The 16,924-nt window shown below is 39.1% G+C and overlaps 1 protein-coding gene across 9 annotated transcripts in view; it reads left to right on the top strand.

Moving 5' to 3' along the window:
* Pals2 (protein associated with LIN7 2, MAGUK p55 family member) overlaps nucleotides 1–16,924 on the top strand; it is a 99,254-nt gene that overhangs the window by 48,042 nt on the left and 34,288 nt on the right. For all 9 annotated transcript variants that reach the window (XM_052173699.1, XM_052173700.1, XM_052173698.1 and 6 more), the window contains 3 exons: nucleotides 5,771–5,923; nucleotides 9,888–10,040; nucleotides 10,708–10,935. In XM_052173699.1, the coding sequence (XP_052029659.1) occupies nucleotides 5,771–5,923; nucleotides 9,888–10,040; nucleotides 10,708–10,935 (534 nt within the window). The remainder of the gene's footprint in view (nucleotides 1–5,770; nucleotides 5,924–9,887; nucleotides 10,041–10,707; nucleotides 10,936–16,924) is intronic.

Raw genomic sequence — 16,924 nt, forward strand, 5'->3', positions numbered from 1 at the left:
CAGATGTAGTACTGAAGCAGCAGCCTGAGAGCTTCCATCTGATCCACAAACAGGAGGCAGAGACAGAGACAGAGAGAGACAGAGACAGAGAGACAGAGAGAGAGACAGAGACAGAGACAGAGAACTGAGAATGGGATGGACTTTTAAAACCTCAAAGTTCACCCACAGTGATGCACCTTTTCCAACAAGGCCATACTTCTAATCCTTCCAAAACAATTCCTCCAACTGCGGACCAAACATTTAAATATATGAATGCATATATTTGTGCGTTCTGATGCAGACCACCACACCAGGACAGGTGGTTCCTGAACAAAGGATTATTGGGGTTCTGGGAATAGAACTGTGCTTGTGGCATATACACATTCTCCTTTAAAATCCAGTTTTCTTTTCTTACACGCCAGACTAACTGGTGCATGAGTGCACAGAGACTTCTAGTTTCCATTTCCCATATCCGTACAGAGTGCTGGGAGTATAAATGTGGCAACATCCAAGTGAGGTGTTGTTGATAGTGTGTGAAGAAAATGCCCTCTATGCCTTTATCTCAAGATGTGCATCAGCTAAAGACTGCTCCCTGCTCCTACAGAGATTAGCTAGCCCTGCCTCCATAATTCAGCCGAACACCTAGACTCTGCCTCCCATTTCATTTGGGGAGCAAACCATGACTCAGGGTGTATGTTCAAAGCAACGCCATTCCTCTACAAGTTGCTTTTGGTCATGGTGTTTCATCACAGCAATGTTAACCTTAACTAATACACCATCTGATGATGTTAAAACTTGTAATATGATTTGAATTTATTTTAATCCTCTAGTTTTAACAATGTTTTATAGATTTATAAGTTTTTGGTGCTTTTTGAAGTTTATTCAGATACCTAGTTTTGGGTTCTTTTATGAATGCTTTCATAAATTTCATTTTCAGATTTCCTTCCTAGCATGTAGAAACAGTGATCCAATCTGCAGCCTTAGTAAACTTGTTGTTGGTTTAATAGTTTTTACTTTACCCCCTTGGAATTTTCTAAATATGAGACCATGACATATGTGAATAAAAATAGCCTGTCTCTTTTCCCCCTCCATTCTAAATATCTTGTATTCCTTGATTTACTGGACTGGCTAGAACAATGCAATGCAGTACCCTGAATGGAAGAGTGCTACTGCTTGCTGAATCTCAGTGGGCAGCATCTAGTCTCACTAACAGACATAACGGAATTGTGGGCCTGTGTTGTATATGATTCTGTATCATTCTGTATAAAGTTAATGTCTTATTCCTCTGTGTGACTATACCATAGTATTTTTCTAGGTCAGGTTTCTGATTGATTTTTTTATATAGCCTTTCTATTGTAAACTATGCTATTATGTATAATCCTTCTGTATCTCATACATATTTATATATCTTTAGGACAAATTTTTGAAAAATCCTTTAATTTTATAGGAGTTGACTAAATCCTAAAATTTGCTCACATGTGTGTTTTGACTAGAAAAATGTATGAGTGTAACGTTTTCCCATGTGCTCACTAGCTTGGTTTAGTACCAGGAATGCTGAGAAGGAATATTTTTGTATAGTTTTAGCTCGTACTTCTCTTTTGCATGTAATTGTATATCTTTTCATTTCTTTAGAAGTTTTAATTTCCCTTCCTGTAAATTATTTTGTTCATATTTTTAATTAGTTCATCAGTTAGTTTGTAAAAGGCCTTTATATAAAGAGAAATTAGCCTTTTAGCAGAAAAGGCTTGTATTTTGATGTTGCTGATTCTTAATCAGAAGTGCTTTCGTATTTAGTTACATAAAATTAGACATTTTTGCATGTGACCTTAAGCTCCTTGATCTTGTGTCATAAGTAGAAAGTTATTTCCAATTCTAATATAATAAGATACCTATGTGTTTTTTCCTGAATACTAAAGTTTTTAAAGCAAACTTGCTTCTCTTAAAAAGAAAAGAAAAATGGCAAATAGGCTTTTGTGGTGACTGGCATCCGTGTGGCCCTCATTCTGCAGCTCCCCTAGCAGTGGCTCTGGATGCTCCATGATCTAACTTACCTACTACAGTGTGAGCCCCATCTGGACAGTGAGGTGACGGCTGTAAAGTCTCTTTTTCCTTAGGGATTTCCATTCCAGCTCACATTGCTCCTCTTTTGTTCAGACCCAGGCTCTTGTTTGCTGTCACACATGGAGAGCAGGACAGGAACAACAGAGCTGGCCTGCCTCGCCTCCGCTCCCAGTCAGAGTCGTACTCTGGGGTCTTGGTAGACTTGTCTGGTATTTGGGAGTTTAGATCCTTGGATAAGAGAAAAACAGTTTTACCCCAGCTAAATTCATTTCCCATTTATGTACCTTTTCTGCAAAATATTTAATAAGGAATCGCTACATACTTTTACAAGCCCTGTTGTAAGAAAATAAAATCAAAGTTTATGTATGAACCTTGCTTTTTAATGGCAAAGGCAAGGTCACAGACACTAATGCTGGTACCTTACTGATGCTATTATTTGTAATAACTATATTTTTTAAAGAAATTTCTGTCTGCAAGTATGCAAGGACAGTACTTGAGTAAAAGAGCCACAAATTGTAGACAAAAATCTCAGCTCATTTTTCTAAGGTGCACATGGTGACTAGGATCCATAGACCAACCCAGTCATGCCCAAAAGGTCCTTCCTATCACAGACTGGGTTTATGAAAATAAAGACTCTCAGTATAAATACAGAAATTCTTAAGGAAGGGTTCTGGTGACACTATGGCTAGTCATTTTAAGAATGCTGGGCCACAGTTGTGTCAGATCCCAGACCTCTCCAGCATCGGCCGTGCACGTGCTTCCTGCTTGTGACAGGTGAGATACATTTTTACTAAGTTATCCCGGCTTTCAGTACTACCTTTTCTGAAAGGAAAAGAGTCATTTGAAAAAACATGTGTCTCATTTGCCCCTTTAATTTTTTTTCTTTTCTTAATACAGGGCCTACACACTATTATGGCCCTTGTTGCTTACCTGGAATTTGCTGGGCAGACAAGGCTGGCCTCAACTCAGAGATCCATGGGGATGTGCTCCACTGTCACCTGCTTTTACCACCTGGTTTTCAGGTTTCCTGTGACCATGTTAGTTTGATGAATTAAGTTCAACTTGGCACATAGCTTCTGAAAATTACTGAATAAATTTTGATGTTAAAGTAATTTAGAGGTCTCATGTTTCTTACAGTGCCTCAGAACTTCAATATCTCTGTTATAACAATGGGCCTCTGTTTCTGTTCTAGGAGAAATAAAATTAATCTTTTAAAAATGTTTGATGGACTCTCTTATCACTCACTGTATAACTAAGAAAGGCTTGGACTCCTGTCCTCTTGCTTCTGCCTCACAAGTGTTTCTATTACAGATGTGCCACCATGCCTGGCTGTGAAATTGATCTTGAATATATTTTAGAAGATCATATTAAAGTGATTAGCCATAATTTCACTAAAACCTTTGAGAATTTACGTACTGAGAGTCTTTATTTCCACAAGCCCAGTCTGTGATAGGAAGGAGCTTTTGGTATGTTTGGGCTGTCTTCTAGTTCCACCCGACCCTGGAGACAATCCCTTGTCTGCCTTTAGATTTTATCACATTCCCACTTAGCGTCACCTAAGTTGTGGTAAAGCGGAAGAGGAAGGGAAATATATTATGAATAGTCAAGTAAGCAATCTTTTCTGTACTAGAGGCCTGAATTGAAGCAGCCTACACACAGCCTTAGATGTGTTAATCGTGTGACATACACAGGTGAACACTTAAAACCTGTTGACTTGATGCGTGAATGTAGTACCACAGGCACCTGTGTCCTCGAGAAATGGGATCTTTACAGCTGTTCTAAGAAGGAACAAACATTTAAGTCTCAGGGCCAAGGTGGAGTTCTGAAACCCTGGAGTAGCAGACACCATGGGAAGGGATGGCCTGAACAAATGGCGTGGCCGTCCTACCCGAGCAGGCTCCTTAACGCAGCAGTCAGCAGATGCTCCTAAGCTCCAGAACACTCATGAGGTCCCCAGTCGCCACCGCCACACATTGTTGCAGTTTTCTAGTCTTTGTAAATTTTTTTCTTAACCAGATTCAAATAGAATTGTCTACTTAAATCACATTAGGTCTTTTGACGTTCCTCCTTATGTTTAGTCAAATCTGCTGCTTTATCAGTGTTTGATAACTTTCAAAATGTTTTCTTCCGAAGTCTTTCTTAAAATCTCTTCCATTTAAGAGCTTACTTTGCTGGGTGTGGTGGTTCACACTGGTGTCCCCACTACTCAAGATCCCGAGGCAGAAAGATTTCTTGAGCCCAGAGTTCAAGGTCAGTCTGGGCAACATAAAGAGGGGAAAGGGGAGTTTACTTGTCTCTCTTGGAGAAAAAAAAAACACTCTGGTAAATTACCTTGATAAAAAAAAAGCATAATGTAAACAAAATGACCATCATTTACAAGTTACAGATGTTATATTTGGATTCTCAGGGATCTGTACTGCTTGACATACATACAACATGAAAAACATAACGGTAGCATGACACTGGACATGGGCCTTTCTATTCAGCAGTTACAGAAATGGTTTATAAAATATCAGTGTGAACAGTCATCCTACATGGTTTTATGAATTAAGTCTTAGTAATTAGCCTTTAGAATTAGTGAGCAACTATTTGTCAAAGGAAAATGTAAAGGATGGAGGCTGTGTAACACTCCTGGGTTTGAATTAGAATTCTGCCTTAGTCCTAAAATGCCCAGTATTCTAAAATGTTCTAGTCAGAAATAGTGTGGGCACCAGAGACAGGAAAGACTATGGACTTGGTTTTCCTTTGTTTTATTTTGTTAAGGTATATACATTGAGGGAGCTATCCTCCTAATCAAAGTATGAGATTTCAGACCTGCTCAAGAGCTACCTCCTCTGAATTGATGTTTAATTTTTCATTGCTAGGTATTAAACCCAATATGCATTAAGAAAGGATATTACCACTGTGCTATATCCCTAGCCTAGATTCTTAAACATGAAAAATAGTAGCTTCAGGGCTCTATAATTTCCAGATCATGGTTTTTGTTTTTGTTTGGTGCGTGTGTATGGGTGTGTGTGTGTGTCCATCTGTATGTCTAGATTTTGTTTTCATGATGGAACCCCTTTGTAGCGCAGGCACTGGCTTCAAACTACCAACCTGCTTCCCAGATTGCCCAGGGCTGGGATCAAAGACATATATCTGATTTACTTCCTCCTTTAAATCATATTTACATGCATAATGATTATATTTTTATTTTTTTATACTTAATCATTTGCTTTAATAAAACATAACAATATGCAGAGTTCAAGCCTTTATTAGACACCTAGTTGGTGAATAGAGGATATCACATGATCTTTATATAGCATCTGTCTTTTCATTTTTTAAGCAGTAATTATAAAGATGAGTATTTCACAATGTTTAGAGACCAAAATTGTCATATTTTATGGTTTATTTATAAAATCCATCTATTGCCTGTGATCAGAATATTAAATATGGCTTTAGTATATTAAACCTCTAATTTTTTCTTATATTTGTGTGTACATGTAGACATGCCCTAGTGTTGTGTGGAAGTCAGAGGATACCTTTCAGGAGTCAGTTCTCTCCTGCTATGTTGGTCTCAGTGATAAACCTTAGGTTGTCAGGCTTGTCAATCAGTACTTTTACCCCAATTAACTCCCTTTCCTACCCTCTAAGAAATATCTTTTAAAACTAAGAAATTATAAACCAGTGTAATATCAGCTAGAACAAAACACTTCGGCAATATCATTTTAATCCTCTCTTGTCTTTTCAGGCTCACGAGAGACTTGAAGATTCAAAATTAGAAGCTGTCAGTGACAATAACTTGGAATTAGTGAATGAAATTCTTGAAGATATCAGTCCTCTGATAAGTGTGGATGAAAATGTGGCAGAACTAGTTGGGATACTCAAGGAGCCTCACTTCCAGGTAACCTGTCCATGCCCTCTTCCCACAGCATTCTCCTTGAGGAGCTAATTTCTACACTAAAGTCCCTGTTTTAGAAATCCAGAAGTTCTAGCTTAGGTATTCTGATATCTTGAGGTGAAAGGAATGTAAACACACACACATGGCTATATACAGCACAAAATATATAGTATTTGCATCTGAAAGAAATAACCTTGACTTTTCCTTTGTGCCTAACTGACTCCCCCTCAGACCATATCCTAGGGAAGTTCTCCTCACCCTGGAGTGTCACTGCCACTGCCTGCGTTTGTTTAGCTTTTTTTAAAAAAATTACCGGATGAGTGACATACAACATGGCAGATGTATGGAAGTCAAAGACACTTGGGAGTCTGTTCTCTCCTTTTACGATGTGGACCCTGAGACTGAACTCAGGTCATCAGAATTTGTGGCAGGAGCCTTTACCCTCTGAATCATCTTGATGACTATTTTTCATTAATATCACTGTTTCTTGTTGTGTAGGGGGGAATAATAAAAATGAGAACTGGTATGTTCCTGTGTTTGATCCTGCTACTCTCAGTCCTGGAGGTCTGGCTGGCCTGTTCTTATTTCATGGAGACTCTCTGGCCAGGAGCTCCCTAAACATCTTCACCCAGCTCACTAGGTGCTCTCGTTTGAAGAAAAACACAACACAAACTTTTCAGAATCGATGGTAACTCAATCGGTAACTCAGTTGTTGGGTGTAGCAACTAATCCTAATCTTGTAAACCTTATTAAATCTAAATCCTCCAGTGGCCAATCCTGACAGATCTGCTATTGAAACCAGGAGACACTTGTAGCTACATCTTGTCCTTGCACTATCCCTGTCCAAAAGGACCTAACTCCCTCCTGCTTCCTCTCTCTCCTTTCCAACCCAGAAGTCCCGCCTACTTGCCCAGTGATTGGTTCCAAGAAGTCACTTGAGTATGACTCACTCCTTGTCTGCAGCCTCCCTACCCCTCCAGGAGAGCAGAATTAGCATCAACATACAAACAGCACCAGACCCATATACAACAGTTTCTCATTTCTCCTGTGGCCTAGTATGGAACATTTTTAAAATTCTTTCAGGATCAGGGTGAATTTAATGATACCCATGATGAAAAGATGACAGGAAAGGGATAGGGACTGTTACATAGTGTACGTCATTCTATAGATTAAAAAAAAACAACTGTCCTGAGTGTAAGTTAAGCAGTTTCACAAAGAAAAATTCACTTCAGAACAGAAAATGGGGAGTTTTTATTTTAAGCCTGTAATAAGAGTATGTGGTAGTAGAGAAGAGAAGGGAAGTAACAAGAGAATAGAATCCTCAGAAATACATCCAACCGTGTGTGCTCGCTCACTGTATGACAGAGATATTGCATCTTAGCAGAAAAAGATCTGCCATCATAGATGTGACACTGTTTTTCCTTCAGTCTTTGTCCTCAAAATCAGATAGTATCACTCCTTTGCTTTTTTAAATCACTTTATGAGAGCCTAAGTAATTGAGTTTATGTAAGGCAGTGTAAAGTATTTGACTTTTGAGTGCACTGGGAAACCTTGGGGCCAGAATACTGTACATCCGAATTAACAGTCCATGTGGGGTTTTCATTGCCGCCTGAGTGTAGTGCTTAGTTGAGGAGACTAAGTTCAGTGCCCCGCTTCCTGGCTCTGTCCGGTCCATTTTCCATTTTCTGATGTGTTGTTTACTTTTACAAGTTCTTATTAAACGGTTAACGACCAGGTTCTCAAACACACTACTGTGAACTCCCCCCCCCCACCCCCGAAAATCTACCTGCCTCTGCCTCCCAAGTGCTGGGATTACAGGTATGTGCCGCCACCGCCCAGCTTACTTTGAACTTTAATGTATCTTAAATGATGATGCAAAATGAGTATCAGAAGATGTAGAATACCTGATTCTCTACAGTGTTGGTGCTGAAGTTGGTACCTTGATTACAGGCTGTGACATCCTATCCTTTCTTTGAAATCCTCTCCACTGGGAGGTATTCTAGTGTATTGTTTTGTTTTGTTGCTTTCTTATGGGGGGGTGGTACTTGTCTTTTTTGTTGGGACAGGTATGGTTGCATAGTGCAAGCCTCTTTCACCATTCTTTTCTCCTACCTCAGCCTCCAGAATGCAAGCATTATAAGCATGTGTCACCATAGCAGGCCAACATTATACTCGTGTTAACTTTCTTACAACCAGTTACCTCTAGATCAATGGTTCTCAACCTTTGGGTCTCAACCGCTTAGAGGTTTAGTGACTTTTCAGGGTTCTCCTATGACCACCAGAAAAAAAATGTATTTATGATATGATTCATAACACTAACAAAGTTACAGTTATGAAGTATCAACAAAAATAATTCTATGGTTGGAGTCACCACAGCATGAGAAACTGTATTAAAGGCTCACAGCATTAGGAAAGTTGAGAACTACTGCTGTACATAAACACAAAATAATAATCCTTGCCTAAATCACTATTTTCATTAGAGATTGCAAAGTAGCATTTTCCAAATTGTCTCATTTTGTATACGTGAGCTGGCATTGCTCTGTGAACCCAGAATTTATCTTCAGCTGGCCTTCTACCTGTAATATTTCCTACTGGAAAAGGAAGCAAAATGATGAAAACTAGTCTTTACCAATTGTTAAAGTAAGAGTTGTTTAAAACATCATCTCAATTGGTAACAAATGAACATTTTAGTCCTTTCCTTTGCTAAAGAGCTCTTTGCACCTGGGTTAGTTGGTTGGCTTATTTTTCTTCTAAGTGTGGAGTTTCAGTTCTCTATGATAGTTATTCCTTTTGGCATTCAAATTATCCTGACTTTTGCCAGGGGTAAGCAGCCTTTTTTGTATACTGATATGGATCCCCTGAAAATTTTTGACCAGAGAGATAAAATTATATTAATAGTGTTTCATGTAGTCACAGGAGCAAAAAGCCTGCCTCAAAATAGAAGCCCAGGTTAGAGCTTTGACTAGCTTCCCACATTTTTAGGAAAGCCTCTCATAGAGATTTCTAAGTTCTTTTCCTTTTTTAATTTTTTGATGTGTGTATGTATGCTTCCATGTGTGTTTCACTGTGTTCATATATGCAAAGTCTAATGGGCAAAGAGTGATGTATGTTTTCCTCAGTTACTCCCCTCCCTCCCTCGCCCCCTCCCTTCCTCCCTCTCTCCCTCCTATCTTCCCTTCTTCTCTTTGTTTCTTTTTTGAGACAGTTTATCACCGGTTGGCCAGCAAGGCCCAGGGATATTCTCTTGTGCCACTTCTCAGAGCTGGGACCCAGATGTGCACCACTCTGCCCAACTTCTTATGTGCATGCTAGGATTCAAAGTCGTCTATAATAGCATACACATAATAAACACAGAATGCAAAGTGGACATTATATCCAGAACCATTTCTGATTCTTTTTTCCTTCCTTTAGTCTATCTTTTATAGACTAAAACCTTAATTGGTAATATGCCAATTCCTCCTAGTGATGGAACTTACTGATATTTATTTTCTCGTAGGTATTTTTAGCATACCTTTTGTACATGTCCAAAGTATATCAAAGCACTAATATATCAGCATAATAAAAATTAGAGTTTTTATTACTCAACTTCTTTTGTACCTTATAGATAGGGATTAGTGGTAAAGACTGAGGAGGATGCTGACCCTGCTGATAGGAAATTTGTCAGGCTTGGAAACCCAGGCTTGGTTTCCAGTGAACATGACAGTTTAAAATAAAAATATATGACTAAATCCTACCAGTCTCTTCAAATCTGAAAATCTGAATGTGATATTGCTTATGATAATAAAATTATCTTGTTTTACATTTTTAAAAAAGATTATATATGTATTTGACATAATTCATGTTGGGAATTTAATAATGTGTCCTTAGAAACTTTTAGTACTCCATGGTGATAATGAACTAATAAATTATTTTTAGCAACTTGTTCCATCAGTAACTAATAACCACAGGCTGTTTTGACTCCTCACAGTCGCTCCTGGAGGCCCATGATATTGTGGCATCTAAGTGTTATGACTCGCCTCCTTCAAGCCCAGAAATGAACATTCCTTCTCTCAATAATCAGTTACTGCCAGTCGATGCCATCCGTATTCTTGGTATTCACAAAAGAGCTAGAGAGCCGTTGGTGAGTAGACCCGCCACTGCTGTGTTAAGTCTGAATTCTAGTGCTGCCCAGGCTGCTCCGGACGCACAGGGGGAACCACCCATGCTCATTTTGTCAGTCTCCTTGGCCTTCATAGAAATACACAGCAGACGATCTGTCAGTCATGTAGCCTATGAGACTTAATCAAAATGAAACCTTAAACTGACTTAGAAGCTATAAATAGCCCAGTGGGAAGCAGGAAAACGGTTTCGTTTCTTCCTAGCCCTTTAGAAATTGTTTGCTTAGTAATGATAACACCAGAACAAGAAATTTGTTTTTAAAGTTTAAAGTATATAAATTTAATAAACTTAAGTATTTAAATTATAAAATATGAAGTATATATTTAAGTAAATTATACTGAAGTATTAAAAAGTATAAGTAGTGAAGGTAATCACTTCCTCTTAAACTTTTTACTTGTGGTTCCTAAAGAGTGGTGTGGTGAACAGAACAAGTCAGCAATCACTTGCTTCCTTTGTCTGTGGAATACAACTAGAGTTTAAGGGGAAACCCAATTGCATGGCCAGTCTCTGATATCACAATTGTACTTTATTGGGATTGGACGGGAAAAAACATGAGAACAGAATTCACCAACCTTGTTTTAGAATTATTTTGTTTGTACTCATTGATGTTTACTTGGTATTTTTTATAGGGTGTAACATTTAGGGTCGAAAATAATGATCTGGTAATCGCCCGAATCCTTCATGGAGGAATGATCGATCGACAAGGTCTGCTTCATGTGGGAGATATCATCAAGGAAGTCAATGGCCACGAGGTTGGAAACAATCCAAAGGAATTACAAGAATTATTGAAAAATATTAGTGGAAGTGTCACCCTAAAAATTTTACCAAGTTATAGAGATACTATTACTCCTCAACAGGTAAGTGATAATTTCCTAGATAATATTAAGAATACTTTATTTTTTTTAGTCGCTCTATTAGATAGGTGCATAATTGTTACTGTTTTGCTGAAGAGAGTTTATCTTGGTAAAGTTTTGAATTTTTATATAATACTATCTTAATACTATAAAGGAAACAATAAGATGTTTATTTTTGAACATTATGAACCCTGGTATTTGGGCAGTCTACAGGCAGGTGTCAGAATAATAATGCCCTTTTAAAAACTTACTGTTGTTGAAAATATTTTTTGACATCCCTTGTTTTTCGAACATTATGATAGGGCCTTGGAGATGGTGTCGTCTAGATTATCTCCAGGTTAATGCTTTGAAATATGTTAAATGACAGTGTCCTATACGGTAGATTAAAGATGAGCTTGGATGTTTTCACCCGTTTCACTTATATTTTAGATAAAATGAATAAGTGAACAAGAGAGTGAGCTAATGATAGAGAATTTTTGATTTCATGTAATGATCATGACATAATCCTAGTTCTTGGGAGATTGAAACAGAAGGACCCAAGTTTGAACCTTAGCCTGGGATATATACTGAGACCCCCCTCCCCCCTCATTGAACCTTAGCCTGGGATGCATACTGTGACTCCTCCCCCCTCATTGAACCTTAGCCTGGGATGCATACTGTGACCCCTCCCCCCTCATTGAACCTTAGCCTGGGATGCATACTGTGACTCCTCCCCCCTCATTGAACCTTAGCCTGGGATATAGACTGAGACTCCCCTCTCCCCCCTCATTGAACCTTAGCCTGGGATATAGACTGAGACCTCTCCCCCCTCATTGAACCTAGCCTGGGATACATACTGAGACCCCTCCCCTTCATTGAACCTTAGTCTGGGATGCATATTGAGATCCCCCTCCCCCCTCATTGAACCTTAGCCTGGGATGCATACTGAGACCCCTCCCCCCAAAAAGAAAAGATGGACATGGGTAGTATTCTGGTTTTGAGCTGTTCCTTAGAAAATAAGACATACTACTTAATCATGATCCTCTTCTACAGATAAATTAGATTTATGAAAATAATGAATGTTGTTTGAAGTAAAGGTAGATACCTGTTTTAGTTCCATCCCTATTGCTATGACTATTAAAACTAACCATATTATCTTACTTTACAAAGACAACAATTATTAATACAAAAACAGACAGAATTTAGACTATCCTTGTTCTTCTGGGGCTGCCATCACCTCACTTGTGTATTTCCATTTGTGACAAAATGAAACCTGTTTGAACCTGATTGTGTTGGAAGAATATTTGTTATTTTATTAACTATTAATTAGGAATGGAAATATTCCTGATGTCCCAACCAGAGGTCTTATAATTAAGTCACCAATGTGTACTAGTTACTTTGGCTCACAGTTTGTCAGAACAGTTCATGGTGCTGGGAAGATCTTGGCAGCAAGAGCTTCGGGCAGCTGGTCACAGTGTGTCCACAGTCAGGAAGCAGGTAGAGGCAGATGCTGGTTTCCTTTTTGTTTCAATCCAGGACCCCAGCCAGTGGGATAATGCCATTCACATTTAGGTCTTCTCTACTCAGTTAAACCTTTCTAGAAATATCCTCCTAGATATTCCCACAGGTGTATTTCCATGGTGATTTTAATCCTGTCTCATTGACGATAATCATACTGTGTATGTGTGTATAGTGGACTTTGCAGGGAAAACCCTCTTTGATTCCTGTGTAAATTTGGTGAACCGAAAAGCTTAATTCAGTATATGGATATTTAACTTTGGTTCAAGAATAAATTTTCCCCATTCTCTAATGGGGTTCCTGGGTTTTATCTAGCCTTTACTAGAGAAGAGTATTCAAATGTGAAGTGGAAAGAAGTCATATGGGCTTGCACAGTGGTCTCTGGCACATCTAACTATGAAAAAGTAGAGGCGACATTGTGGGAAGCCTCTTAACTGTATTCAGACTGGGATTTTTTTTTTATGAACATAAAATGATTATTTTGAAATAGTAAGCATAGCCCAAGAATGTTGTGGCCAAATCTTGGGCATCTGAGAGCTGCTGTGAATGAGGAAGGGCATTTGCCCTTACAGCTGACTTTCTCACTGAGGAGCAACATCATCTAATGCACCAGCTCCACCCTACCTCATCCCCAACTACTGTGGTCTTTCTGTAGTCTGTTACCCATGATCAAGGAAAGTCTAAAAATACTGAGAGAATTCCTGAGATGACTCATACTTTAAATGTGCATTATTCTGTGCATGGTGAGGAACTTGTTCTTCATGCTTTAGTTCCTCCCAGAACCTGAGTCATCCCCTTGTTCAGAGTACTGTATGTAGTACCCACTCCCCGGAAGCTTTCTCAGTTAGCAGAGCACCTATGCTGGAGTATCAGCTTGTATTCAAGTAGCTCCTGCCATGCTTCACAACCGTAAAACATATGCACTGCCAACTCAGATGCCGACTCAGAAGCCATGGGGGACTTCTGTAAAGAAAAAAAAGACTAACAACAGATCTCCCCACAAAACTGTAAAAGAAAAGAAATAACGCTAGTTGACTGAGTGGTCTGGGGCAGCAAATTTTTGCCACAGTGTGTGTTAAGTGTATAGTTAATAGTAGGTTGTAAAGACCCATTAATGAAGCTAGTACCTCTGTAGTGAACCTGCCTCAATGATCCACCATCTGGGGTCTAAGAACTCAACACATGAGATGCTAAGGAGACTATATATACATCTTAACATGGACAAGCTGATAGCAGTTCTCCTTTGCTTAATCTTTAAGACCCATATGACCTGGACACCAAGAATTCTATAGGGAAATAAATAATAACTTTACTTCATTCAACAAAATAATAGCAAATCAAAGTTAATTTTCTGTAAAAAATAAAGTTGATCCTCTTATGACTCTCGCCTCTTGGCACTCTCACCTCTCTGCCCCTCTTGGGTTCTCCTCCCCTACCCCTTCTCTCCGTGTGGTCATGGTCGGCCTCCACTTCTCTCCCCTCTCCTCTCCTCTCCTCTCCTCTCCTCTCCTCTCCTCTCTTCCTCTCTTCTCTTCCTCTCCTCCTCTCCTCTCTTCCTCCTCCCTTCCTCTCCTCCTCTCCTCTCTTCCTCTCCTCCTCTCCTCTCCTCTCCTCTTCTCTCTTCTCTCTTCTCTCCTCTCTCCTCTCTCTCTCTCTGCCTCTCTAACTCCCATCCTCTGCCCTGAATAAACTCTATTCTATACCATAAAAATAAAGTTAACAAAGTGCTAGTATAGTTTCTTATAAGAAAATCCATATAACTGATCATATTAACAAATTAAGAGAATAATATCAATAGAGGTGTGATTAAATTTTGCTCAGATTCATGTGTCTTTTTTTTTTTTAACAAAGAAAGCATTGAGACCTTGCTTATAGTTGCAAAGGGTTTGTCCATTATCAGGAAAGAAGGCATAGCTCCACGGATGATAATGAGGAGGAGTGGAGCTGAGCACTTTATATCCCTGATCTACAGGCAGGCATAGGCAAGTAGACAGACAGGGAGAGAGGGAGGAATGAGGGAGAAAAAAAGAGATAGAAATATAGATAAGTAGACAGACAGACAGACAGATGGACATTTGAAGGTTCAAAGCCTACCCTCAGTAACATGCCTCTTTCAACAAGGACACACCCCCTTTCAAACAGGTCAATTGGGAACTCAGCGTGGAAATAAATACAAGAGCCTGTGGGGGTAACTCTCAAACCACGACAAATAACTTCTACCAATGGAGGAGACTTCCACTTGAATTCATCTTAAAGAAACATCCATTTATTATAATTTATTGTTATTTGTGTGAAAGTGGACACATGTACACTATATAATGATTTAAATAAAATAAAGAATGACATTGTAGTAGGTTTTTATCAAAGTGTAGAGATTAGGGATTTACAAAAAAAAAAAAACCACAATAAATAACAGCTAAATAATTTTAGGCATGGTATTGTTTTTAAATACAAACCAAAGACATAATCCATGAAAGCTATAACTGATACCATTATGAATAAAAGTTCCTACTTGTGAAAGACGATGTTAAGAGACTGAGGAAAGCTACATACTTCAAGGAAATCTCTACAAAACAACCATGTCTGAGCAATGAGTGCCGCTAAACGTGGCTAGTTTAACTCGGCTGTAGGATAAGAAGAGATTCTACTTAAAATGTGGAGAGATGGGCGGGAACTGATTAAGGAAAACAAACCTAGCAAACAAGTGACTGAAGAGATACTCAAGGTGATGTACTACTAGGTAAACTGAAAAGATGTAGTGTGCTGCATCTATATTCAGTGGCCAAAACCAGCAGGGAAACGCCCAAGTGAGGACCCAGAGCAACAGGAACAGACAGATCGCTTGCTTGCACAAACATGAAATGAAAGGCCCTTTTGGAAGACAGTTGATAGTTTCTTTTCTTTTCCACGTGTCTTTTTATAAAGTAGGAAGAGGAAGTTGAAAGTCTGACTGCTGTATAAAGCAAGAGCATGGCTGCTCTGAAGTATGGTTGGGATGAAGGTTTTTTATTGTAGGGATGGGGGATATAGTACAGCCAGAGGCATCTGGAAGAGTCCAGAGAGGGAGAGAACGTAGTAGACAGAACATGCCCAGTACAGTGGACCAGAGTGCGGGAAACATCATGATGGGAAGACAAAAGAGAGGACCAGGAGAGCAGGGACCAAGAGAACATATGGCTGAAATGGCAGGGTTATATGGAAATGAAAAGCTGGGGGAAGAAAGTCTAAGAGCCGGAGAAGTGTAGGGTAGGGAGGCAGGATGCGAAGAGCCCAGAGGAACTCCAGGTACTGAGCGCTCCTGGAGTCCAGCATGGGTTTGGTATGGGGAGAGGCACCAGGGACAGATAGCTGTCCTGAGTTTCTTTTGGAGCTACTAACTTCAACAGCAGAAGCTGGACTCTGAGCTAGTCTACCTGACACCTCACCACAACCAACTCTAGTCCCTTAAGAGGTGTCATTTCCATCAAAGTAAAAGAGCCCATGGTAAACCCAAGAGACTAACCACATCATACACAGCCGTGCACTGGTGAAAGAAGTGCTTTCACATGGCCCTGTTAGAGCAAATACTTTCAAGTTCTAGTTCTCCTTAAAGACGAGTAAGCAGTATCTGGTGTTAATGTTTCATATGTTTGCAAACTGGGGAATAGAAATCTGCTAACATTCAGACATTTCTGGCAACACACACACTTAGCATTCCCAGCCACTGTGGGACAGCCGCTGACAGAAATGCCACCCAGGATCTTAACCCAGCTTGGCACTGACAAACTACAGGACCCTGGCAAATGCAATGGAAAAGCAGCTTGTTGCTGGAGGAACAGGGGGAGCTTGTTCAGAATTTTGATGAAGCTGCAAACAATAAAGCAGACTGAACTGACTCAACTTCAGGAACAAAAGAACAATGATTTGATTGCTTTAAAAACTCATTTGGGGTAGAATGAAACATCAGTTCTTAATATTTTAAATTTCAAGATTCTCGGACTGAAACTTTCAGTTAATTATTGTCTATGTTCAGTTATTTGTTTGCTATTGATTAATCCAAAGAAGCCAAGAAGTAAAGTCTAAAATAAAGATAAATAAAGTTTTTGCCTCATTGAAGTTAAACAAAAAAAAATGGAAGGAGAGAAAGGTGCTGACTAGCATTACCCCCCACCAGTGTCTTCTTGAAGATTCAATGTGACAAAAATATAGAGACAAAATTGCTGCAGAGGAAGAAGTAAAACTATAAATTTACAATTAATATAATTTTTATCCTTGGATCCCACCCCAGGAAACTACAAATATAGAAATAATAGAGTACTTAATCAGATTCAGTTTTTTTCATATCAAGCAACTAAAAATGTAAATAAGACATCATTTACAATAGAGTTGCCTTAATGCCTGTGAATAAATCTAACAAACTAGTTCAAGTCCTCCACACAAAAGAATTATGAAGATGTTCTCAATTAATAGAGTATTATGGAAATGTCCATTTTCTTCACATTAACTTTCAGACTCA

The sequence above is a fragment of the Apodemus sylvaticus genome, chromosome 2 (assembly GCF_947179515.1).
Source record: "Apodemus sylvaticus chromosome 2, mApoSyl1.1, whole genome shotgun sequence".
Lineage (NCBI taxonomy): Eukaryota > Metazoa > Chordata > Mammalia > Rodentia > Muridae > Apodemus > Apodemus sylvaticus.